The following is a 24,662-nucleotide window of genomic DNA, read 5'->3' as shown; positions in this document are numbered from 1 at the left end:
AGACAAGACACACAGGAAAACGACCCTTTTCTAAATCAATACAATTTTTCAAATTTATTTTTTTTTTCTTAAAGAAGTACTTCTAATCTCTGTCAAAAGGGAGGTAAGGAAAGGGCCTCCCTCCCTTGTAAACACTGAAATACAGATCTGGGAAACCAGGATCAACACACACAAAAAGTGCATTTTACAAAATATCAACTAAAATATATTTTACATGGATTATGCTTCCATTGAAATTCTACCAGCTGCATTTTCAGGTTCGAAAAAATATTTCCACATCTAAGAGATTTCAAAAGCATTTAGGTTCTGGGCAGCAGACCCCGGCTCCTGGGAAAAGGGGACTTCATCTCCTCTCCTGCTCGGAAGGCTGGGCTCCTGGCAGTAGGGACTCTACGCCTGCTGCTCAGCCAACCTGTGCTCTCCCTGATCAGGGGCCTGTTCCCAACAGCTTATCCAATGAAAAGACCCATTCCTCCCCTTTGGGTTCTGGACCAGGCTCCCCAAACACAAATGCACCTCAGGAGCCTGCATGTTTCACCCAAGCCCCGTGCCCAATCAGGAGCAACCTGTCTGTGAGGACACAACAGGGTCTGTGGGGGCTAGGCGCACCTTCAGGTCTCTACCTCCTCTCGTTGCATTGCCACCCAGTGCTACTACCTCAGCCTGTCCCTCCCTAAGGGGAGGACCCAGGGCTGCCTGCCTGGGTGTGCCCTCGTGGAAGTGCTCAGCCAGCTTGTTGCCTGTGCCAGGCCCAAGCCACACTGCACTCCACTCACTTCCCCCACTGTGCTCCTCTTTGGTACTAATAGGAAATAACCAGCTGTCCTAGCCCTTCCAAGAGATGCAGGGCCCACCTGGGGCCTGGTCCAGGCCAGGACTACAAGGGGCTGAAGCCTCGGGATCTATTCTGGGGAGCAGCATGAGGTGAGGAGCAGCCTCTAGGCAGGACAAACAGCAACCGCAGATCCCTAGCTCCGAGTGAGGCTGCAGCTCAGCAGGTCCCATACAGTGTTGATTCTGGGATGTAAATTAGTGCAATCTACAAGACTAGGGGGACAGGGAGGGGGCCAGGGGAGCCACAGCACTCCTTTGGCTTGATTTCCAGTGGGTGTGGCTCCAAGAATCCTGTGTGAAATTCTGCAAGAGGTTTCCCAGAACCTCCAATTGTAAGGCAAGAGAAAAAATCTTCAACAATCAGGTAGCAATTTTCCTTGCCCCTGTCCCCCACCCTCTCCCAGCACCGACCTGGCCTCCCAAACCTGACAGACCCCACTTTAGATCAGTGAACTTTCCTAGGAAGCCAGGCCTGCTGGGTGACCTTCCTGGAGGCTAACAGGAGGCAATCGAGAGGGTCACACCCAGGACTGCAAGGAGAGGGCTGGGTCAGCTAGTCCCAGCACCAGTGACTACCGCTGGGGCAGAGGAGGAAAGCCAGGGGATGACCTGGGTCTGGGGAGTGCCACAATGCCTCAATGAACCAGCAAAGAACTGTACTGGAGTCTGGGAGAGCAGGTGTGAGGTGGGGGGAGCCATGGACACAGTGGGTGAGGTAAAGCCAGCTCCCAACAGCCCCCTGCAGGCCTAGGGAGGCTGCACAAAGGCCTGTGGGGCCCGGGGTCTCAAGGACCTCGTCCCTTGTCCCTCATCCCTTGGGTGTGCGTTCCTCAGGCCTGGCTGGGCCATGGGGAAGACTACTTCTAGGGGAAGCTTCTACCCAGGGGACCATGGACAGCTGTCTGGGACCCCATGGAGAGCTCTGGGACTTCTTTGCAACCCTGGTCTCCCCTTCCCTCCCATGGGGTCCAGCACCAAAGTGGGCCCCTGTCCCCCCTCCCAAGAGAACCACAGGCCACACCCTCAGGCCCTGTGGCTCCTTAACCAAGTGCTGTGCTTCAAGCAATGCCCCCATCCTGTGCCCCACTTGCCCCTGGGCAGCCCCAGTGTGGGCACAAGGAGGCTACTGGGGATTTTTGAGGATGCGGCCATGGCGGAAGTCATAGACATGGCGGCAAAGGAACACCAGCTCGGGGTCCGTGTCCTCGGGCACTGTGCGATGCGGTGGGGTAGAGTAGTCTGCCGAGGGGGGTACCAGTGCTGTCTTCCGGCTGGGGAGGCCCTCGCCTCGGCGCTTGGCCATGGCACAGAACCTGCAGGAACAAACGCTGGTTCTGCTCACCGCAGCCACACGTGCAAGAAGAGTGACTCCTTCCCCACCCTAGCCGGCAGAGCTAGGATGGCCCCTCCCTGCCCCCAGGGGCCACACCTGATCTGCGGAAAGCCAGCCCTTCTCTGTCACTGGGGAGCCACACCTGCCAGGGCCAGTTCTCCTAGATTTCCTCCAAGTGCAGTCCTATCGCCCCCAACTCTGCTCTAAGCACTCTGCCTCAGTGTCACAAGCTTTTCTTTCTTCTAAAACAAGCAGGTGGAGGAGATGGGGTGTAGGGAATATAGTTCTGGGGGATCAGGTCCAGTGAGTGTGCTCAAACCCAATGGAGAATGAGCCCATGCAGCCGTGGGGCATGCGGGGACAGGGAGCAGCCACAGGGTGCGGGGCCCCACCTACCTGCAGTACTCGGCAAAGGTTAGCACATAGCACTTTTCCTCAATGCAGGCCACGCTATTCTGGTCCTGATGTCGCGAGGCGAAGACCTCATTCTGCAAAGGCTCAAGGGGAGACAGGAGGAGGTTGGTGATCAGGGCTGGAGAGCCCTGAACTCCAAAAGCAAGATAGATCTGACCCTCTGCTGGGCTGCACACCCAACCAGACTCCAGCAGGCCAGAGAGCCTCCTGACCTACCCCAATCCCCCCAACCCCTCCACCCCCAAAAGGTACCCATCCTACATTCCTGTCCTCCTATCTGACCCAGGAGCAGCAAGCAGGGTACTGGCTCCAGGCTCTGCCACCTGCCTGGTGAGGAGTGAGGTTTCAGCCGTGACCCAAGCCACAGAGGGCTAGGTATGCAGTTCCACCTCACCTTTCCTGCTGCCACTTCTGCCATGATGGCAACCCTCACCCCCATGGGCTCCCTCTCCGTCTCCCTTTGAAGACAAACATGAACTGGCGCATGTTGGAAAAAAGGCTAAATTGCAGACCCTTCTCCAGATTCCGTGGAGATCATAGTGGCAAGTTCAGGACCTGACTGCCCAGGGTTGCACTCCTCATACCATGGCTTGGTCCCACAACCTCTCCCTTCTGCCCTCCTTTCTCCCATACATCTGCTGGGCAGCTCACCTCGTGCATGCTGGGGCTGCGGCCTCCCTGCAAGTGCTCGGGTCTGTAATACCACAGGAGGCTCATCATCAGCTCCCCTGAGGAGACAACAGGTCATGGCTCCAGCTGGCAGCCTGTCACTCAGGTGGTCAGGCAGAGCCTCACTCAACCTCAAAACCAGGGCCAACCCCACAGGCTCTGGCCCCAGAGGGGGAGGCAGCCTGATATGCCATTAGCACAGAAGGAGAAAGGTGAACAGGCACTGACAGGTCAAGGGTGGAGACAGGTGCCAAGCCCCAGTGGCTGGCAAGGTCAATATGAGCCCAGCTGAGTGGAAGGTACCCCTGGTGCCTGGAACACAGGGAGCCTCGGGCGAGAGCCTTCCTGGGGCACTGCTCAGAGGAAGAAGTACCTGACTCAGGGTTCTCCCAGAGGGCAGAGATCTTGGCCACGTAGGGCGTAGATGTCTTTCGAGGGCCTGACTTGAGGAGGACTGTGTCCCGGACCCGGATTGTCTCGCCACGCCGCTCTACTGCCTGGTAGCTCTTGCGGATGGCTGGTTCTGGCTCATCCTAGGCAGGAAAGCAGGGAGCCACGTGGGCCTGCAGGGCCATGCCCAGCGAGCACAGACACCCTGAGGCACTGGCCCCTTCTGGCACTCTTACGATAGTCACTCCCACCTGGCCGGTCTGCCCACTGGACCTCTCCCCCATGCCTGGCTTTTCAGGGACAGCATGGGAGTGTGTGGACTGAGCTGACAACCCCCTATTCCTGTCACAGCAAGCCCCTTGCATGGGTCAAGGGCTCATAGTCCCTGATGGGAGGTCAAAACTTGGTTTGAACCCTGAAACTTCCACTCTGAGTGACATGGCCTTGAGCAAATTATTTAATCTGGTGCTTAGCCTCAGTTTGCTCATCTGTAAAATGGGGATAATTATAGGCTCATGGGTCATATGCCACATAGGGTAGTGGTTAGGATTAAAGGCTTACTACACGTAAAGTGCTGAGCTCAGTTCTGGCGTCTAAGAAGTGCTCAATAAACTTGAGCTGACATTCTTTTCATCATCCCCAATGCTCCCATATCACCAGTTTCCTCTGTCCATCCCAACATCCCTGTGCCCTTAAGCCCCTCCGTTTAAGCTCTTTACTTTGAAATCCAGCACAGATAGGGCTGAGAGGTGAGGACATTCAGCTGGCTGCCCCAATGCAGGGACAGAACCCATGCGTGCCCAGCTCCCAGGGGAGTCCAGGATGGAGTCAGCAGGGCTTAGAGTTCCTGGAACCCAATTCACACCAAGTCCCTTGTCCCTACTGCCATCCTTCCTTGCTCAATTATTAGCTGCTGGCACTCACCAGGACATAGACAGCCTTCTCACAGGCAGCCCCAACAGGTACCCAGCCATTAGTGCGGCGGCGGCGACGGCGGCGGGGACGGGGGCGCTGGGCCCGTGGCTGCTTTGGGTGGCTGGGCCTGCGGGCAGTCTTGCTCCTGGCGGTGTGCCTGCAGCTGGAGCCCGTACGCAGACCTGACTTGGACCCGCTGGGCGGCTTGGCGCTCTGTGGGCACGCACGAGCCACTGTCTGGGGCTCCGAGGTGGGTGTCTGAAGATGTGGGACAGGTTCTGCTGCAGGTGGCACACTGGGTACTGGGCATCCCAGGAGAGGGTGGGCAGGTGAGGCTTCTGGAAGAGGAAATTCCAGCTGGCCCAGGGACCTGCAGCCTTTTGGGACAAGGATAAAGTGGGTCAGGGCAGGGAACTCAGCCCCCAGGGCCTGCTGTAGTGTCCATCCTAAGAGGCACCCAAAGGCGCTGCGCTGGGGGAACTGCCAGAGTGACTGCTCAAAGTGGGCAGAAATTTCTTGACCTCGGTGATTGGCCAGCAGACATTCCCATCTCCCCCGAAAGGAGATGAGGTAAGAACAGCTTCTTGCACTCGTCTAACTTCCCTGAAGTTTACAAAGTGCTTAGGAGCTGGGGTTGCTGGGGTCACTTAACACTACATGACCTGACGGCTCACTCAGCACCTCAGTGCAGTGCAAGCAGAGCTATGGGTCCTGCACATTCCCCAGCACTCTGGCTCTTTTCCTCGTGAACCCATGAGATCATTCCATCCTTCCCACAGCCCTATTAGTAGGCAGGTGCCATCACCTCACAGTTAGTCACCGCTGTGCCCCGTGGTCACACGGAAAGGAAGTGGGGGAAAACATTTCACTCCCAGCAGTCTGGCTCCAGAGTCTGAGATCAGTCACGTGCCTCTGGTCTCCCTAGGCAAAGCACTCCAAACCCCACCCAGCATGTGATGAGGCGAGTGTCTCTCTTATCAGGGTGGGGTGTGGGGTAAGGGTCTAGGGGATAAGGGAAAAGCTAAGGAGGCAGACTGCTCTCATTTCTCAGAGCTCATACCAAACCTGAAACAACCAGTCTAGCCAGAGCCAAGTAGTCTATAAAGTTGTTTTATAGACCCTTACAAGAGCGGGAGGTAGGGGGCCACTCATTGCCCTCCCACCCAGGAGTAACCTCGGGGTGTCTAGCCAGCAGGCCACAAGCCTCTCACTGTGAGGGGACACTGAACCCTGCTTGTTCATCCTGTCCACATCAAGCAAAATAATAGCCTTCAGACCTGGATGGTCGAGGTGAAGCTGCCCCTAGCACCATGTACCCTCCGCATGAAAGCTGGCCCACAGAAGGTTTAGGCTTGTGGAGAGGGAGGAATGGGGATACAAGGGCACGGGAGTCCTAGGCTTAGAGTCCAGGCAGGTACCTTGGGGAAGAGGGGGCGAGGCCCTTGCACACTCACCACCTTCAGGCTCTCTCTCCCAGGACATTTCCATAGATGGCCTGGGTGGAGCAGTGCTTTGCCTCAAGAGCCAAACAGGTCCCTCTCCTGGAACTCCCTAAAGACTTGGGGCACAGACCAGGCACTCCTTCCTTCCTCAGCCTTGTGTCAGGCGGCAGTGTCTGGACCCCAGCCCACCCTGGGTACCCTGGCTCAGAGGCTCCCCATTCCCAGGCAGGCTCACCTGCTGCAAAAGGCATTTTGTAGGGGCAGCTGCCACAGGTAGTGCCAACGCGGCTCAGAGACAAGGGCAACACTCCACAGATGCTGTAGCCATTCATTGCAGCGTCCTCACTGGAGCAGTAACGAGAGGAGCCCCAGGCAGGCTGCTGGAAAGGCGAGCCTGAGGGCACCGAGTTCGGCGCCATGAGGAGCTCCTCGTTAGGAGCAGCCACTGGGGACAACTTGCCCTCCGGGAGCACGGGGCAGGCCGAGTAGCCTGCACACTTCAGCCCTTCTTGGCCACAGTACAGGTAGAAGCTGCCCAGCGCCGTGAGCTCTGGCCCGGCACATAGGCCACTGTAGTCGGCAGGATTGCCAGGCATGGGCAGCAAGGACAGCTGAGGAGTGGGAAAAGAGGGTTGATGTAGTTCCTGCTTGGGAGCAGGCGACTCCTCACCTGGGCGCCCAGGCTCCGGTTTCAGTGCTGCCTGCCCGCCCATGAGCAATGGCAGCTGTGGGCGCAGCAAGGGGGGCTCTAGAGCCTTCCCCAGGGGCTGCTGAGGGGGTTGGCTGGCTGGCTCACGACGAGTGGCAGTTGGCCACGGCTCATCGTGGTGCCCCTGCCAGCCTGCTGGGCCTGCAGCTTCCCCGAAGCCCACCCCCTGTCGGGTCTTGGGATAGTTTTTGCCATTGACCTTGGCCCACTTTGGCCTTGGGGCCTTGGGCGCAGGGAGCTCAGTGGAGCGTCCATCTGTGTCTGTGTGGGCCCGAGGCGGCCGCAGGGGAAGCTCGCGCTCCTGACTCAGCTTCAGGAAGGCCACTGCATTCAGGCTAGCCAGTCTCTTTGGAGCTGGGTCTCCATCTCTACGGCCACCTTCATCGGGGGCTGGCTCTGGGGACAGGTCCCGATTTCCTTCTCCAAGGTCCCCGAGTCGGGGTCGCTTCTTGGAGGACCAAGTGCTGCTGCCCCGGTCGCGGTCCCGGCTGCGCTGTGGGTCTCCCCCTCGATTGCGGCGGGTGCCCATCAAGCTGCTTGTGTCTTCCCGCTCCAGCAGCAGGTTGTTGAGGGCCTCGGCATTGAGGGATGCCAGGCGTCGCTTCCGGGGCTGGGCAAGGCCAGTGTCCTCGCTGGATGGAGCTGGGCTGGGGGGCTTGGGCAGGTCAGGAGGCAGCTCGTCAGCCTCATCGGCACTGCGTGGACCAGCCACATTCTCCAGGCGAGTCAGTAGCACTTTGCAGGTCTTGGGCTTCTCAGGAACCAGTGGACGCTTGCGCAGTGGGTAGTTCTTACGGCGTCCTGTGAGATGCCCAGGGCTATCAGGCATGCCTGGTTCCACACCCTCTGTGCCCTGCTCCATGTGGCTGTCCTCCATCTGCAGGGACTCCTGGCGACCAGGGGAGCCTGAATTTAGCATGGGAAGGGACTTTCTCCGAGTGTGTGTCATGGAGTCCCTGTCACCTGTAAGGTAGAAGGCAGGCCATTAAGAGCCCTCCTGAGTTTGTTCCCAGCCTGCCCTTCCAAAATGCTAAGGTCCAGTGGAGTCAGCCCATCAGCACTTGTTCAGGACCCCCCTCACTTCAGCTTTGACTCTGAAGGAGCCCCAGGGCTATGAAGATCCTGGGACCAGACTGAGGAGCTGGAGGTAAGGCAACTTCTCTCAGCACTCTCCTGTCAGCCACAACAGGATAGAAGGTGGTCGCCATGCAGGAGAGGAGAGGAGGAGGACTGAGGGACAGGAGTCCACCACCAGTGCCTTCATAAGCACTGCCAAAGTTCATCTCTGAGGCTCCATCTGGCTCATGAAGTGGGAAAGCCATCCCTGGGTTCTGCTGGGAAAATGTTATCGAGGGCAAAGACCTGGCTTTGGCAAGACCACAATTTGGGAGCTGAGGGAACTTCAGTTCAGTGTGGCTGTGGAAGATACAGCAGGCTCCTGAGTGTGAGAAACCCAGGGTTGTAGCTCCCAAGCCCAGCCAAGCACACAAGGTAGGGAAAGAAGTCATCAATGGAGCCCAGCACAGCAACCTAGTGGCTAAGAACCCCACTTTGCAGGCCCAGTGATCCTGTATGGGTGCTGGTTCTAATCCCAGCAGCCCCATTCCCATCTAGCTCCCTGCTTGTGCCCTGGGAAAGCAGTAGAGAATGGGCCAAAGCCCTGGGACCCTGCACCCACTTGGGAGACGAGGTGGAAAGCTCCTGGCTCCTGATCAGCTCAGCAGTGGCCACTTGGGGAGTGAATCACTGAACAGAAGGTCTTCATCTGTCTCTCCTCTCTGTATATCTGACTTTCCAATAAAAATAAATAAACCTTAAAAAAAATGATCAATGACAAGAAGTAGCACAGGAGACACTCTGGGCTACCCTGTCAGTCCTGTCCTGTTCCTTGCTTCTCCCTCTTGGCAGGCAGGATGCCAGGCAGTGGCAAGCAAGCAAAGTCTTAGGCAGCCCAGAGCTGTTGACCTAGGATGCCATGACACACATCACCTCCTCATTCTGTTGGGCAGGGGAGCTCCACAGACGCAGGGCCCATCTAGTCCCAGTCGGAGCACAGCCAGAGTTGGCCAGCCTTGTGCAAGGAGCTAACAGGGCTAAGGAGGGACTGGGGGAGGCCGCCGGGGAGGGAATGTTGGTGAGCAGCCCTTTTCTTCCTACCCCACTCCCCAACTTGAAGCACAGGCCTGCCAAGTAAGGTGCCAGACAATATGCCCCTCAGTAGCACCCCTGCTCCCTCCCCACCTGACAGGCCCAGCCTTTTCAACTAAACTTCCCACTGCTATTGTTATTCACAAGCAGCCCCAAGAGCTGGGAGCAGCCCCTGCAGGGCCAGGATTTAACCCTCACAGTGCCAAGCTTAAGGGTTCCCATAGATTCCCGTTTTGTCAGCTGGCTCTTGTGGCCAGGAGCCAGGGACGAGGTGGCTGGGCACCCTCTAGCTGGAGACCAGCCACACTAGAGTGTTCTCAGAAAACCCGGTTGAGGGCAGAGTACGTAGCCTTTCCTCCTCGGAAACTGCACAGGAGAGGCAGCCTGCCAGGCTCAGGCCATGTGCGGGGGACTTGTGGGCCCAGTCACACTGGCAAATCCATTCACTCCCGAAGCGTAGAGGGCTCCTAAAGCCCCTAAGCATCTGTTAAGCAGCCTCAGACTCTACCCAGACCTGCCTGGTGTGCCTGGCCTGCTTATCAGCAACCTCCTTTCCTTCCCAAAAGCATCCCTGTGGCTTACAACCCATAGGCACTTTTCAGAAACCCAGAGCACCCTCGGGCCAAGGTAAAAAAGCCAACAAACACCAGCCAGAGCACAGCTGTACTTGGTGTGAGCCAGCCCCAGGGGCCAGCAGCTGGGCTGCAGCTGAAGCCCCTCAACAGGCCCAAAGTGACAGTGCAGGTTGGGCCCGGGCGTGGCTGAGGCCCAATGCTGAGGTCACCTGGGTTTAGGCCTTTGAAGACTTGAACACCAAGTACAGTGCAAGAAGGGGACCGACAAGGAGCTTGGGGTCTGGCAAGGGAGGGCTTGGGATGCAGAGGAATTAGGTGCTCTTGTGGAGGGTTCCAGGATGCCAGACAGGAATAGCGAAGCCTGGGCTGCATGGGGCGTCCTGCTATTTTCCCTCCAGTCAGCTCCCCAGTCTCTTGCCACCTGCTGCCCCCAGGGTGGCTGCTTCAGGGAGGCCTCAAAATCACATCACAGGGCAGTCACATTTCCCAATTAATCCAGTGACCTCTGCAAAACTCTGCTAAAGTCCCTGTCACCTACTGAAAACACGGCAGGGCAACAACTCCCAGGTTTCATGCAGCCGTGTGTCAGGCAGTGACACAGCCTGAGGAGAGACCAGGTCCCTGTTGCCTGCTCTGTGTGAGTCATGCTTCTTTGAAGCCGTGTGGGAACCCTGACTGCAGCACTGCCCTGGGTGGGGCTGGGGGAGGGGTGGGGGTCCAGCTGGGTTGGCTGAGGAAAGCAGAGGCTCTGCTACTATCCAGCCCTGCTGGTTCTTTTGCCGGGCCCCCTCCCACTTGCACACTGGCTAAACCAGGAACTTTCTGCGACTGCCAAGGGACAAGGTGTGCTAATTATGGAAGAAAAACCCTCCTCTCTGGGAAGGGTGTCCTACTGGGCAGGTAATCCAGACCCCCTTGGGAGAAGGTTCCCAGGAGGGACTTCCCAGGGCAGTGTCAGACAACTTCCCACAGGGAAAACCAGTCTGTCCTCAGTTCTAAACAGCTGCCTGGTGGGCCCGCGGGTGGAAAACCCAGAGAGCCATGGGTCATGGAAACCAAAACCCCATAAGCACACTCCACAGCTGGCAGTCTTCACCGCAGCACAGCAATCCTCAAAGGGAAGGGGAGATGGGGCCAGCTATACCCTTGGGACAGAAAAGGAGAGGTGCCCTGTCACTTGTCCTCCAGCTGCAGCAGCGTGAAGCACACACCATCCCTCAACCTCCATCTGGGCAGGGGTCACCTGCCAGAAAGCTCAGAGAGGTCAGAAATGGGAGGGACATGAACAGCGGGTATGGCTAAAGGCCAACGAGGCAGGAGCCTGCCAAGAGGATCACACCCCTGCCCCCAGCTCAGGGCAGGAGGTCCTTGCAGGACTGGATCCAGCCTACATTTGGCCTTTTTTTATTTTAAAGACTTACTTTATTTTTATTGGAAAAGCAGATATATAGAGAGGAGGAGAGACAGAGTCAAGATCTTCTGTTCATTGATTCACCCCCCCTTAAACGGCCGCAGCTGCCTGATCCAAAGTCAGGAGCTCAGACACTCTTCCGGGCCTCCCATGAGGTTGCCGGGTTCCAAGGCTTTGGGCCATCCTCAACTGCTTTCCCTGCCAGAAGCAGGGACATGGATCCCGGCTCATACAAGGTGAGGACTTGAGCTGCTAGGCTACTGAGCTGGGCCCAATATTTAGCTTTTCGGAAGTATTCGCCTTATTTTTAGTGGGGGGCGGCGGTGTTCTGGGGTGTCTTTAGTGAGGGTAAGGCAGGCAGAGGCAGGGACCTGGGTAAGGGCCAGGATCACCACCCCAGGCCACCACTCTCCAATTACCACTCAAGCCATACAGCTGCAGCTGGGCTAAGCACTGCCTCTCTACTAGCCATGCTTACTCCTGTCCCTGAAAGAGCTAACACTTAGCATGAACATGGAATTTCTGAAACTTCTATGAGAAGAAACGAGGCAAGAGCACAAAGACAAGCTCCCTCTCCCCCTTGTGGGCACTTCTGCTTCTCTAACAGGTGAAGCAGTTGGAAGCCTCCTGGCAAAGCAGGTATAGATGTGGCGTCTCCTGAACTGCTGGTAAGAGAACCAAGACTTCACTTTCAGCACACTGGAACGCCATGCCGGCTCTGGCCCTCCATGCGGCTTACTGAACTCCTCTCTCCTAACACAGACACACCACAACGACCCCTGCCTCTGCCTGGCGCAGGAGACTGGCAGGGAGCAGAAACCAGGCAAGCCAAAGGCCTTCCCTCCATGTGGAAGGGGTGACAGCCTACTGGGGAAGCCAGCTTGCTCCTGTCATTGCCCAAGGACCTGTAACCAAACTGTTCTGCTACTACTAAGCATTCAGGCCAGACAGATGGCATCGTGCCAGGGGTGGGTTGAGGGGAGCTCAGCCTACAACACAACAAGAGAGCAGGGGTAGAAATTACGTCCCAGGGCCTGGTGTAGTAGCCTAGCGGCTAAATCCCTTGTCTTGCACCCATATGGGTGCCAGTTCTAATCCAGATGGCCCCACTTCCCATCCAGGTCCCTGCCTGTGGCCTGGGAAAGTAGGTGAGGACAGTTGAAGGCTTAGGGACCCTGCACCTATGTGGAAGACCCGGAAAGGGTCCGGGTTCCTGGCTTTGGACTGGCGCAGCTGCGGCCATTGTGGCTGTTTGAGGGGGGTGAATCAACGGATGGAAGATCTTGCTCTCCGTCTCTCCTCTCTGTATATTGGACTTTCCAATTAAAAATAAATAAAATCTTAAGGAAAAAACAAAGAAGCAAACCAACAAACCACATCCCAACAGACCCTAACAATAGCTCTGCACACACACACAGCTCTTCAGCAAGTCCATGTTCCCCAGCTGCAAGCTTAGGGCTAGCCCTGGGCTCTGAGGCTGTAGGCGTGGCCCATGCTCCAGGGGTTCCTGCCATCTTCTGGAGGCTTCAGTGCAGCCTCTGCACAAAGGACAAGTCTCAGCTCCAAGCCCAGAGTGCTGACCTTGGGGAACAGCCCTGAAGCCTTGGTGCCCAGTCAGCTTCCTGTGCTGCAGGCACTCACCATCCCCTGCAGCCAGGCTGGGACCCTTGAATCACCCAGGCAGGAAGCAGGCACACAACCAGCAGGGACTGCTACACTGGGCCATCTACAAACAGTCCTCTGGTCCTTAATCCCTCCCAGCCTTAATCAGACCACCTGCTCCTCACACTGGTAGCCCCCAGAGCCCCTAGAGGAAGATCCTCTCCCGTGGGAGCCTCCCTCAGATCTGTGCATGGCCAGGCACCTCAGTTAGCCAAGCCCTGCAGCCAGGCTCCACCTTGTATTAGTTACCCCAGTCCACTAGCCACGGCAGCAGGAATGTCCACACAGGCCTGGAGCTGCCCCCAAGGGCCCAGGGCCTTCTCTGGCTTGTAGCTCCAGAGCTAAAGGTTTCAGCCCACTCTGTGACCACCAAGCAACAGTAACGCCAGAGGGGAAGGGAGCTGTCGTCACCCAGGCGTTACTGCAGATTGCAGGCATCTTGGAGGGCCAGAAACTGTTCACACTCTAGCCCCGAGGCAGGGCTCCTGCCCCAGGTAGAGGGTGAGGGTATAGACACAGGGCACTTTGGAGGCCTGGAAGGTGTTTATATAACAGACCCCTGACCCAGCACAGCGGTCAGAGTGCAGAGCTCGAGTTATCGCACATGACTGCTGTGCTTTAAAGCCTTACTCTGGGGACTGTGGCTGTGGTGCAATAGGTTAGGCTGACATCTGCAGGGCCAGCATCCCATATGGGCACTGATTTGAGTCCCTGCTGTTTCACTTCCATTCTAGTTCCCTGCTTATATGATTGGAAAAGTGGTAGCTGGCCCAAGTGCTTGGACTCCTGCACCACACAGGAGACCTGGAAGAAGCTCCTGGTTTCTGGCTTCAGCCTGGCCCAGCCCCAGTCACTGTACATGTTGGAAGTGAAGCAACGGACAAAAGATTCTCTTTGTCTCTCCCTCTAAGTAATTCGTCCAAATAAATAATTTTTTAAAAAAATCAATTTACTCTAGCTTGCTAGAAGATAATTAAGGGACTTGTCCCTGCTTTCAACCATCTGCCTCCACTCAGCTTCTTCCCAGCACATTCGGGCACATGAGGCACACCCTCATTTTCAGGTACTGACCCTGCTGAACCAGACTGCCTGCCGCTCATTCCCAGGCACATAGAATCTCTGTGACCTCTGGCCAGTCTGTGACCCTTTGCAGAGTCCCTCCTCCCTGGCCAGGGCCCCACATGGCAGAAGGGAGAACCGTGAGGGGCTAGAAGGCACTGTCTGCCACTGGTGCTAATCCTAAGTGGGCTTTGTCAAGGGGTTGAATGCCTTGGTTTCCCTGTCTACATAACAAAGCTGAGGTCCACTGTAGGTTCATTAAGGTGTGCTAAGCAGAGTGTATGGTAATACTCTGGGTGCTGAATACAAGCTCCTTTTCTTTCTGTTTCCTCTACATGTACTGGGTAAGTGCTAAGGAAAAATGGGAAAGCCCAGGAAGCATAGCACCACCGTAGGGCAAAAGACAGGCCAAGACAGTGTGACTGACTGGGTTTTGCTGGGAGCAGGCACTAAGGGTCCCATTTGCTGTTGGCTGTGAATATTGTAGGAGAAATAAAACAGGAAGAGGGTCAGGCCATCCAAGGCTCAGAAACAGGCCCTCAGCAGAGCCAGGGTGAGCTCGTGCAATGGATGCATCCTTCCTCAAAAATCACACCAATAGATCTATGCTGGGACCCAGAGGCATCTCTCTCACCCAATTAATAGACCCTGCCACCCAACAAGATGCAAGCTCTAGGAGACAGGCCAGAGCTGACTAGAAGCTTGCTCAATGAATGATGATCTGCCCCAGAAACATCTCTACCCTAATGCAAGGGCACCGCGGGTTCTCTTGACTTGGAAGCACAGGTCCGCAGGGTAGAGGAAGCCTGTCTTTTCTTTTTTTAATTGCAAAGGCAGATATACAGAGAGGAGGAGAGAGAGGAACATCTTCTGTCCAATAATTCACTCCCAAAGTGACCGCAACGGCTGGAGCTGAGCCAACCCAAAGCCAAAAGCCAGGAACTTCCTCCAGTTCTCCCACACAGGTGCAAGGTCCCAAGGCTTTGGGCAGTCCTCAACTGCTTTCTCAGGCCACAAGCAGGGCACTGGATGGGAAGTGGGACTGCCGGGATTAGAACCAGCGCCCATATGGGATACCGGCGCATTCAAGGCGAAGATCTTAACCACTACACTATCACATCGGGCCCGGAAGCCAGTCTTTCTACAGCACTTACACTGCTACCTTCCTCTTCCTTCTCTCCCAACCTGCTCATCTACCTCAGGACAATGCTCCAATGGCCACCCCTAAGACAGAGAGCCTGCAAGCATAGTACTAGCACACCTGTATCACAGACATTACAGTGAAATCAGAGTCAGCACGACTGGGTTCCAAGGCCCCTAAGTGTGCAGGGCAGGGAAACTTCTGTCCTCACAGGGTGGTCAGTTTGCCAAGCAATCCCTGTGTACCAACATGGCCCCGAGCACACCACATTCCCTACTCCACTTATCATCACAGCAGCCCTAATAGGGAGTTAACCCCACCACATCCCACAGAGCATGCAGGCACACAGCTAACAGAACTCGCCTGCATGGGACTCTGGAAGAAGGAGGCTATTCAGATGTGGCCCCAGAGCCCTGAAATGCATTCTATCTGGGCAGTTTTATACATACACACACACACTCTCACACACATATATGGAGAGAGACAGACAAAAGAGAGAAAGAGAGAGACAGAAAAGAGAAGAGAGAAGAGATCAGATAGGGAGGATCTCCCATCTGCCTATTTACTCCCCAAATAGCTGCAGCTAAAGCCAGGAGCCAAGAGCTTCATCTGGGTCTTCCACATGAGTACAGGGGCCCAAGGACTTGGGCCGTCCTCCAGTGCTTTCCCAGCTACACCATAGTACTGACCTCATGAACACAAGTCTGAAGATTTTTATTTCACTTGAAAGTCAGAGACAGGCAGAGAATATGAAAAAAAAAATGGGGAGAAGGAACCAGGATCGCATATGGGATCAAGTCCCAGCTGCTCTACTCTAATCCAGCTTCCTGCTAATAAGCCTGGAAAGCTGTGGAAAATGGCCCCCACACCTTCGTGGGAGTGGGGGGGGGGGTTGGGTTCTGGCAATTTCAGCCTCCTGGCTTTGGCCTGGAAAGGCTGTTCCAGCCATTTGAGGAATGAAGTAATAGATGGACGAGCTGTCTTTCCACGTTATTGTATCTTTCAAATTAAATAAATAAATCTAAAGAAATGGGGGAAAAAAAGAGAGCATGCAGGTTCCCACTTGGTGGTTTATTCCCCAAATATCCACCAACAGCACAGCTGGACCAGGCCAAAGCCAGCGGTCTGGAACTCCAGCTGGGTCTTCTTCACAGGTGGCAAGGATCAAGTGTGTAAGCCAAGCCTCACTGCCTCCCAGGGCACACATAACCAGGAAGCTGCTCCACTTATCCTCAGTGGAGCTGACAATGAGCCAGGCACTCCAATGGGATGCAGGTGTTCCAGTCACCATCTTAACCAATGCACCCCTTACCCACTCCTGCAAACACCACCTGAACATCCATTTCTTTCCTTTTTTTTTTTTAACATTTATTTTTATTGGAAAGGCAAACAGATTTATGGAGAAAAGGAGATATAGAAAGATCATCCATTTGCCGAATTATTCCCCAAGTGGCTGCAACAGCTAAAGCTGAGCCAATATGAAGCCAGGAGCTTCTTGTGGGTGTCCCAGATGGGTGCAAGGTCCCAAGGCTTTGTGTCATCCTCCACTGCTTTCCCAAGTCACAAGCAAGGAGCTAGGTGGGGGGAGTGGAGTAATGGGGACACGAACTGTTGCCCACACATGATTCCAGTGCGTGCAATGCAAGGATTTAGCCACTTGGTCATCATGTTGGGGTCCTGAACACCTATTTCTTTTAAAATTTTTTCTTTTTAATTTTTATTAGAAAGTCAGATATACAGAGAGGAGAAGAGACATAGGAAAATCATCCGTCCACTGATTCACTCCCCAAGTGGCTACAACGGCCAGAGCTGCACCAATCTGAAGCAGGAGCTTGAAGCTTCTTCCAGGTCTCTCATGCGGGTGCAGGGTCCCAAGACTGTGGGCCGTCCCCAACCACTCTCCCAGGCCACAAGCAGGGAGCTGGATGGGAAGCGGGGTTGCCAGGATTAGAAACAACACTCATATAGGATCCCAGCATATGCCAAGGTGAGGACTTTAGCCATTGGGCTATTGTGCAGGGTACTGAACACCTATTTCTACAGAAAACTTTACTCAAAGCTCCTCTGGAATGTGTTACATGCACTTTGGAAATAAATTCATTTTTATACCCTAGAAAAGGTTGAGCTCTTCAAGGACACAATGGCCTGATTTTACAGGAAGGCCTTGAGAGGATCCAACCTATAAATGACCCCCAAGCCTCCAGCACAGTACTTGTCTCAGAGAATCCAACCACAGCCTGACTTCCATGGAAACTGAAAATTGCTCCTCAGTTCCAGAACAGCCATATTAACATGCAACCTGTTCATTAACTGTCCCTTTGGCTTTCTTTCTTTGGGACAAATAAATCCAAGTGGTTCCTATTTTCTCTGAAGACCACCTCTTTAGTCATTTTGTCACTTTGGGAATTCTTTCTCCAGCACACAGCAGGGACACCTCAGACTGACCCTAGGGGAAACTGTTCTTTCGGCTGTGCTTGTCAGACCCTCCCCTGGACAAACAGCACTTGAGTTTTAGTTCCACAAAGGTGAATCAAGCATTCACCTGGCCCCATGACAGTGAGATTAACACAGTGAATCATCCTCAAACATGCCTCAGACAGGCCACTATGATAAGAGACCCTCCTCTATGGGCAGAAAATTGAAAAAGCCATCCCAAGGGAGGCTGCAATCCCAAAGAGGCACTGGGAACAAGAAGCCAGTGTCCTGGGTCTGCCACAGAGGGGTTCAACGTACTTCTCCCCAGGCCGACCAGAAAAGAAACTGATGCATGAAAACAGACTGAGGACTTCAGTTTCCAACTAGTTCCCAATACTCTTAACCAAGATAACTTGTCCGTTTTCTCACTCAGGTAACCTGGCCAAGCATCTCAGGAAAGAAGTTCCCAACTCTAGTTAGCTGACAGACAACCAAGCAGAGTACCTGAAAGACAATGCTGTGCTTGTGCGCGGGGACCCACGATATGTGCAGTCACCCTAATCGGGGCTTCCCCCAGGTCTGCCCATGTACCCATTCTGGTTCCCAGGTCGCCTGGGGTTGGACACTACAATTCCCCTAGGAACACCAAGACTGGGCCGCTGCTCCGGGAACTAGCCGCCTGGTCCCAGCAGGCGCCTGCAGCCTAGGCTGCGCTTCCTCCTCCCTCTTAGATTTTTTTACTGCTCATTAGTGGGAGTACCAGGGGGTGAGGAGGGGAAACATAAAGGAGCTGAAATTCAAACCAGTCCATTTTCCTCCAGCTAGGTGCCTCCTATAACAGCCAGGCAGGATTTCACCACACAGGAGCGCCACAGGCCCAGCCTGGGGAGGTTTAAGCAGCCAGGTGTGGGGGGCAGGAGTGGCACAATCTCAGGACCCCAGCAGCTGGGAGCCCTGGCATCCAATCATTGCAGGAGCTCTAGGCGACACGCCTGCATATCCTCTTTTCAGGACTAAAGGGCACTTCCAGCCATGGGCTGGCCATCATTTCAAGGCTGGGGGACTTGCAGAGTGGGAAAGCATGCTGCTCTGGTCCCTCCACCATTTTCGGCACAATGGCAAGTTCACAAAGCAAGTGAGCCTCATCAGGCTGTGCTAGCAAATTCCCATAAATACTTGGGCCGGGGTAGTACTGCTTATGTAAAATGCTTCCCCATTGAGAGATGCTGCTTTATTTACATTCTTCACAACCCATTCATAAAAAGGAGGCCCTTCAATGTCAGGGCTGTTCCTATAATGATCCATAAACTCGGCAGCTTCAGCTCCACACAGACCACTTCCCAACTCCAGAGACAGCTTTCCCTTAAGGTTTGTGCCCTTCCCTCATGACTCACTTTGCGACGGTGCTGAGGCCAGATGTCACTGATGCAAGGCCAAGAGGAGTAAGAACAGATAAAACAAAAACACACAAATCCTCCGGGCTACTGGGATGGAGAGGTGGGGAGGAATGAAAAAGGAACCGGTGGCAACTCCCTACAAAACTCCAACGTGAAACAGCTCTGTCAGGGGGCCAAGCGCCTGCCAGGCTCACAGAAACTTCCTTTGTGGATGTCAGGGGTTCCCCGACAGTGCCCCAAGGGTGTGGGGTCACCAACAGGAAGAGATGGAGGAGGGCTCTCTCAGGCTTCTTTTCTGTGCTGCAGAGGAATCCCTACGCAGGTATTCTCTGTGCTTCTGCACAGAAGCAACACCGGAGCTGCAGATTCTTGGGGGGAGGAGGGAGAGGGCGCCACAGCATGGCTGTCTCGGGGTGAAGAAACAGGACCACCCTCCCACAGCCACTGAACCTGCGCTTTAGGAAGCACAACAGAAACAGCCTGAGCAGTGCCCAGGAGGTGCATCCTGAGGCAGCCTTTCTCCTGCTACTAAAGAAGTAGTAGGGATTTTTTTCTTAATTGACGGGGGAGTGGTCTGCATTGCCATAGCAACTGTGAGGGGTAGCCTTCCCCGCTTGTAAGTGAAATGCTGGTCCATTAATCATCAAACTGGGGACAAAAGGGAGGTTTGGGGAAAAAGGGGATGGATGCAAAATCGATCTTTACTCTTTCCAGCCCCAAACCAGTCACCACCAATCTACTTTTCCACTTCCTCCATGATCCAGAGCTGGGAGTTCTGAAATAGGTAGGACCACAGCTGGCCTTTCTGACAGACCTGCAGTGTGGAGCTGATGGAGCCTGCCCTGCCATCCCTTCTAAGGACCTCCTCCAGAGCCACCCTGAAAAGCCCAGTCCAAGTGCCAGACCTGGAAGAACTTCTCTGTTCTCAGAATCATGTTTTCTCCCTCACTGACACCCGCAAAGGGTGTCAAAAGAGAAAACATAGATTCACTTAGCATGGACAAGAAAAACTGCACAAGAACAGCAAGGCCCGGTAGAGATTGGCCGGACACGGTAGAAGGAAAACAGGCCCTTTTCCCATTTGTGCCTATGTGGTGTTGCACAAGCAATCCATGGAACAGACTCTGGACCAGCAGAAACATCGGGGACAGCAGCTGATATCCCAGCCAGAGCCCTTCACACATGCTCATGCTCTCTACCTCTCACAGAAAAGGTGGGAACCCCCAAAGATCCCACTCTTCAGTGCTCGAAGAGAAGTCCCTGAGAAAGCCTCCTAACTCAGGGGCCAACAGTGGGTCTTCACTCAATAGAAACGACTATGCATGAGATTGCAGAACACTGGAATAGTCAACACTCCCATTGTCCCTGGCCTTAAGAAACTTCCACTGCACAAAACCACTTAAAGCGCCATGGCAGAAAATCCAGGGTCACAGGCTCAGAGGCTGATGACGATGCTGGCCTGAACAACAGGGAAACAAGTGGGATTCAAGTGGGAGAGAGAGGTGGGGGAATGGCAGAAGCAGAGATGCCAAGAGAACAGGTCTGGCACAGCTAGGAAAGAGTCTTAGAAGACACTGCCTAGAGTTGGGGGTGGTTTGTGGGTGGGTGGGGGAGTAGGGTGGGAAAGAATCACCTACTAGCTACCTAAGACTCAGGAAAGCAGGAGAGCGAAGGAAGCCTGCGTGGGACAGCAGGGAAGCAAAAATGACAAAAGGAGGTATTCAAAAAGGAAAACCTCCCTGCCAGCTGCCTTCTCCAGAGCCTTCCACCTTGCTCCTGCCAGGTAGGAACTCATCAGGGAGGGCAAGGGTGCTTGGGCAACTCCTCTCCTACACAGCCTGGCAGGGCTGTCCCTTCCCGACTGCCACCAGAAGAAACCACAGACCATGAACACCCCCACCCGGGACCAAAGGCATGAAGCTCTTGAGATTCCTCAATTCTTCTGGTCTCTGAGGTACCACGAGATTCTCTCAGAAGCACCTTTTGTCTCCTGTACGAGATGATACCTCAGCACCACCCTGCCCGGGGTCCAGATTTTCCTAGGGAGCCCTGAACTCCACACTCACATGCCCCTGGTTGGCAGGCAGGGGCAGCTCCCAGCCAACCCTACCCAGGTGGGGCTGGAACCCACACTGTCCGCAAGAGCCCACATTCCAAACAGTGTGAAGGTTCCTGCGTCCCGGAGCCCAAGCCAGAGCTGCAGGAGGTCAAGAACTAAAACTGATGCTGTTAGAGAGGCTTCAGGCCAAAGACAACGGTGTCACCAAGATCTGGATGTCCCTAGGGTCCTTTCCTGTTTTTGATTGTAGACATGAAGAACAGGCTGAGGGGAAACTCCCAGAGGACACCAAAAAGAAAAAGACTGAAGTATTTTCAATTGGATCATTAGGTTCCCGCCTGAATGTATGAACTTGGCTGGTCATTTCCTACATCGGTGCCCTCTGCTAAAGACTGGAGCACAGGGATCCCTGGGACACACTTAGAGGATGTCAGTTCCAAGTCACCAAGTCTTCTGCTCTCTTGAAACTATCCACAACGGGTTAACTAGGAGCTGCCCCAGATGGCGTTAAACCTCTGTCCATGGGCGACTGTTTGCTGCAAACCCTCAGTGGGGCAAGCTCTGATGCGGGTCACCCTACTATCCCTTCTGGAGAAACCCAGCAAGCATGTTGCCACCGACCAGGGTGTATGGTACATGCCCCGGCGCCCCGGCGCCCCAACGCCCCAGCGCTCCGGCCAAGTCGACCCCACTGGCTTCCCAGAGCCTCGAGGCAATCCGCGGTTAGAGCAGTGAGCCAATGCCGCAGCTCCTCCGGCCCCCGCAGTCCCCGGGGCAGAGTCCGGCCTCGGTGCCCGTCCCTCGGGGTGGGTGCTTCTGACCCGCAACCCTCCCCGACGCCACCACCTGCGCCGGCTCGAGCGGCGCCTTTGTCCGGCGCTTCACCGCCAAGAGGGCCCCTCGAGCCGACCCGACCCAGCCCCTGGCCCGGGAAGAGAAGCACCAAAGCGGGCAGTGGCAGCGCCAGGCCCAGCCATAAGCACAGGGTTCCCGCTGTCACTTGGAGGCGGTCTGACAACTTCGATTCCCCTCGCCCCACCTCGGACTCGGCCACCGCCCCGCACGGTCCCCGCAGGGCCTCCCGCGGCCCACATTCGCTTTTCGAACCGGTCCCCTTCCGTCTTGGGCGCCTCCCTTCCTCCTGGCCCGGTGAGATCGGGTCTACACTACTCCCCCCCAACACACACACATGCCCGGCACGACCCCCCACCCCCTGTCCCCACCCCCATCCTGCAATAACAGGTCAGCTCCCAGCGCGAAGGGCGCCCCCCCACCCAGAGCGGACGATCCCGCGGCGCCGCCCCCGGCCGCGGCCCCTTTGCCTCGGGGACCGCGATGGGGGAGGGGGCGCGCCGGGGGCCTCGCCGCCCGCGCACTCGCAGGCGAGCCGGCTGGCCGCGCCGAGGAAACAACCGGCGTCCTCCCGCCCTCCTCAGCCCGGGACGCCCGGGCCGCCGCCGCCCGGCCGAGCTGCCAACCTCGCGGCCGCCACCCACCCCGCCCCCGGCCTGCAAGGCGGCCGGCCCCCGGGGGGCTGTCACCTCGAGGCGCGCGGCGCTCCCCGATGGCGGGACCGCGGCCGCCGGACCCCGGAGAGGCGGGCGGCGCGAGCGGGCAGGCGGCCGCACCTGCTCCGCGTCGTCCGTCCGTCCGTCCGTCCCTTCCCCGGCTGGCGGGGGCGGCGGCGCGGCGCGCTCGGTGGGGCGCGCTGACGGGCGGCCGGTCCTCTCCTCCTTTTCCCTCGTCCACCTTTCCTTGCTCGCTCCCTCCCGCCTCGACCCTTCCACCGCCCCCCACACCTCCGCGCCCCCCCAGCCCCTCGCTCACCGGGGACGAGTGGCGCGGACGGCGCGGCCCCGGGCGCCCGCAGGCCCCGGCCGGGCTGGAATCCGGCGGCTGGAACCCCCCGGGGGCGCTCAATTCCCGGGCTCCACGCTGCTGCGTCAGCGCCTCCTCCTGGGGGCCGGGGCCGGGCGGGCGGAGCGGGGGCCGCGGCCGGGCGGGGCCGTCGGGGGAGCCGGGGGTGGGGGCGGGCGCGCCGGGCCGGGGCGGGCGGGCGGCGGGGGCCGGACGGGCGGGGCAGGCGGCCGGACGGGCGGGCGGCGGGGGCCGGGCTCCGGGATCCGCTACGCCGCTCGCGGTTCCCCCACAAACTCCCCGAGAGCGGAGCCTCCGCCGCCCTCCTTCCTGCTTCCTCGTCCCCAGCCAATCAGCAGCGCGCCCCTCGGCCAGCTCCGCCAATCAGCCGCCCCGCCCTGCGCTGGCCCCGCCAGCCAATCCGGCCCTCGGCTCCCCCTCCCGGTCCCCGACCAATCAGAGCCGCGGGTCGGTCGTCCCAACGCAGGGGGCAGCACGAGGCGGCCGGGGGAGGCGGTGCGGGGAGTGGCGGGGCCTGGGGGGAGGGGTGCGGTGCCAAGGGGGGGCGGGGTGGGGGCCGATTTTCCTAGCCAGCTTCCTGGGATTTTTCTCGGCGTCTCCAGAGCCTGAGCCCGGCTCCCATGGTGACCCGACCCTGGAGCCCCAATCTTGCAGCTGCTACACCCACCCACCCCTGGGTGGCGTGGATGGGGGGCGGAGAAATGTCGCCCCCTCCCTGACCGTCACCCCTCCACACCGCCGGCCCCCTTTGCACCCTGAGCACCCGCTGCAGAGAAATGCGGGCACAGGCTCACACCCCACCCTCGCCAGAGGCTGCAGCCCCCAGGGGCAAAGCTTCGGGAAGAGCAGCCCAAGATCGGGCGAGAACCAGCCCCCTCTTTCCCGCCGAAGGGGCCCACGACTCTAGCGAAAGGGAGTCGTGCTGAGAAGCCCCTCCCGCCCTTGCCTCATCTTTCCGACTTCCCGGCCTGCCACGTCTCCTTGCCTTTCAAGCAAGGTCGGTCCTGGCTCGGGAACCCTTGCCCGCATCCCTTCCTGCCCTTCACCTACCGTCGTCCCCCGCCCCCAGCCCCAGCTCCCAACGCACCCTCCTCCGAAGCCCAGGATGCAGTCCTCATCCATTCCCAGGTGACCACGAGGGCTGGTCTGACTCCTTGACACCCACACACTCTACCCCACCCGGGTGGCGGGAAGGGGACGTGCGGCATACCAGGCGTGGCTGGACTGTCTCCCTCGCGTCCCCAAGCCGGCCTGGGACGAGCGTGGCCACTCACCTGACTTCCCTCCAGTCGCCAGTGCCGCGGCGCTTCCGTCTCTCCCGCCCACAGACGTGCCTCTCCAAGCCCTAGCACGCTGGCGGGGTCAGTGGGGTGGGTGGGCACAGCAGGCTGAGGTCACACGGAGGCGTGGGAGGTCCCTGCGAGAAGTCGCAGACGCTGCCTGGGGCACCTGGACCGCAGGTTGCCCGCGAGCCCGCCTTCACTTCCAGCAAGCACTGAAGGTGCACACAGTAGGCTCTGGAGAAATGCTGAGCCTGTCCCTCCCTCCCTCCCAACAGAGCCCCAACGCCGAAGCGCAAAGAGGGGGAGGGGGCGGGAGGAGGGGCACCCCCTGAGGGGAAAGGAGCAGCCGCAGGAGGGCACGGAGAATGGCCCAGGCAGTGGCTGGGCCCAGCATGGCCTTGGGCTGAGACCCGCAACCTAAGTGCTGGGGCTGCCCGGAAAAGCACGGGAAGTCCAGCCCGAGGGCATGGCGGGGAGGGGGCTCCTGCTGCTCCCCCCCAACAAACAGCGCTCAGCCAGCCCCTGGGAGCCACCCTCACCAGTGGCTGCAAATCAGACTAAAAACGGCACTTCCCCCTTAGTCTCCAGGGGTATCCGGGAGACCACCCAGCCTGGCACACAGAACCAAGAGGGGGAGGCACAGAGCTCCTGCAGCTTTGCCCCTCTGGCTCTGGCCCCCTCCCCTGCCCCGCGCGCACACACAGGAGCAGGCCAGCCCTACCCTCCACCTCCAGGCTCCCCCTCTCTCTGATGAACCGCAGGGTGGTCTCCTATCCCACCTCCACGGTAACCACACAGGTGCCCAGTGGAAGTGCGCTACAGCACAGGCCCAGGCACAAGAGGGGCCAAGGCTCTGGTCAGTAGCCCAGCCACACTGCCCTTGGCAGGGACTGGTGGCAGAGGGGGCAGAAGAGAAACCTACCTTATC

General features: G+C 57.2%; 1 protein-coding gene across 2 annotated transcripts; it reads right to left on the bottom strand.

The window, feature by feature from the left end:
- Positions 1 to 34: 34 nt before the first annotated feature.
- BAHD1 (bromo adjacent homology domain containing 1) lies at positions 35 to 22,464 on the bottom strand. Of its 2 annotated transcripts, none has more exons than XM_040969161.1 (7): positions 22,401 to 22,464; positions 6,233 to 7,669; positions 4,565 to 4,932; positions 3,624 to 3,783; positions 3,233 to 3,309; positions 2,564 to 2,664; positions 35 to 2,147 (listed from the first exon to the last, which is right to left on the bottom strand). In XM_040969161.1, exons 2-7 carry the CDS (start codon positions 7,653 to 7,655, stop codon positions 1,958 to 1,960), a joined length of 2,319 nt encoding a protein of 772 aa, XP_040825095.1. In that variant the 5' UTR covers positions 7,656 to 7,669; positions 22,401 to 22,464; the 3' UTR covers positions 35 to 1,957. The 2 variants fall into 2 exon arrangements, with proteins under 2 accessions (XP_040825095.1, XP_040825096.1); XM_040969162.1 differs by having other exon boundaries at positions 2,564 to 2,655.
- Between the last annotated feature and the right edge of the window lie 2,198 nt (positions 22,465 to 24,662).

Source organism: Ochotona curzoniae, unplaced genomic scaffold, assembly GCF_017591425.1.
Source record: "Ochotona curzoniae isolate NIBS_2020 unplaced genomic scaffold, NIBS_Ocur_1.0 scaffold_4701, whole genome shotgun sequence".
NCBI lineage: Eukaryota > Metazoa > Chordata > Mammalia > Lagomorpha > Ochotonidae > Ochotona > Ochotona curzoniae.
Note: the sequence above shows the minus strand (reverse complement) of the source record. Positions and strands in the feature narration are given on the sequence as shown.

Bases quoted from the DNA above. Each gene is read 5' to 3' on its own strand.
- BAHD1 (XM_040969161.1), bottom strand. From the start codon at position 7,655: ATGACACACACTCGGAGAAAGTCCCTTCCCATGCTAAATTCAGGCTCC. The intron at 4,933-6,232 runs GTGAGCCTGCCT...TTGTCCCAAAAG, and splicing joins CAAAATGCCTTTTGCAGCAG to GCTGCAGGTCCCTGGGCCAG. The intron at 3,310-3,623 runs GTACTTCTTCCT...TTGTCTCCTCAG, and splicing joins CTGGGAGAACCCTGAGTCAG to GGGAGCTGATGATGAGCCTC.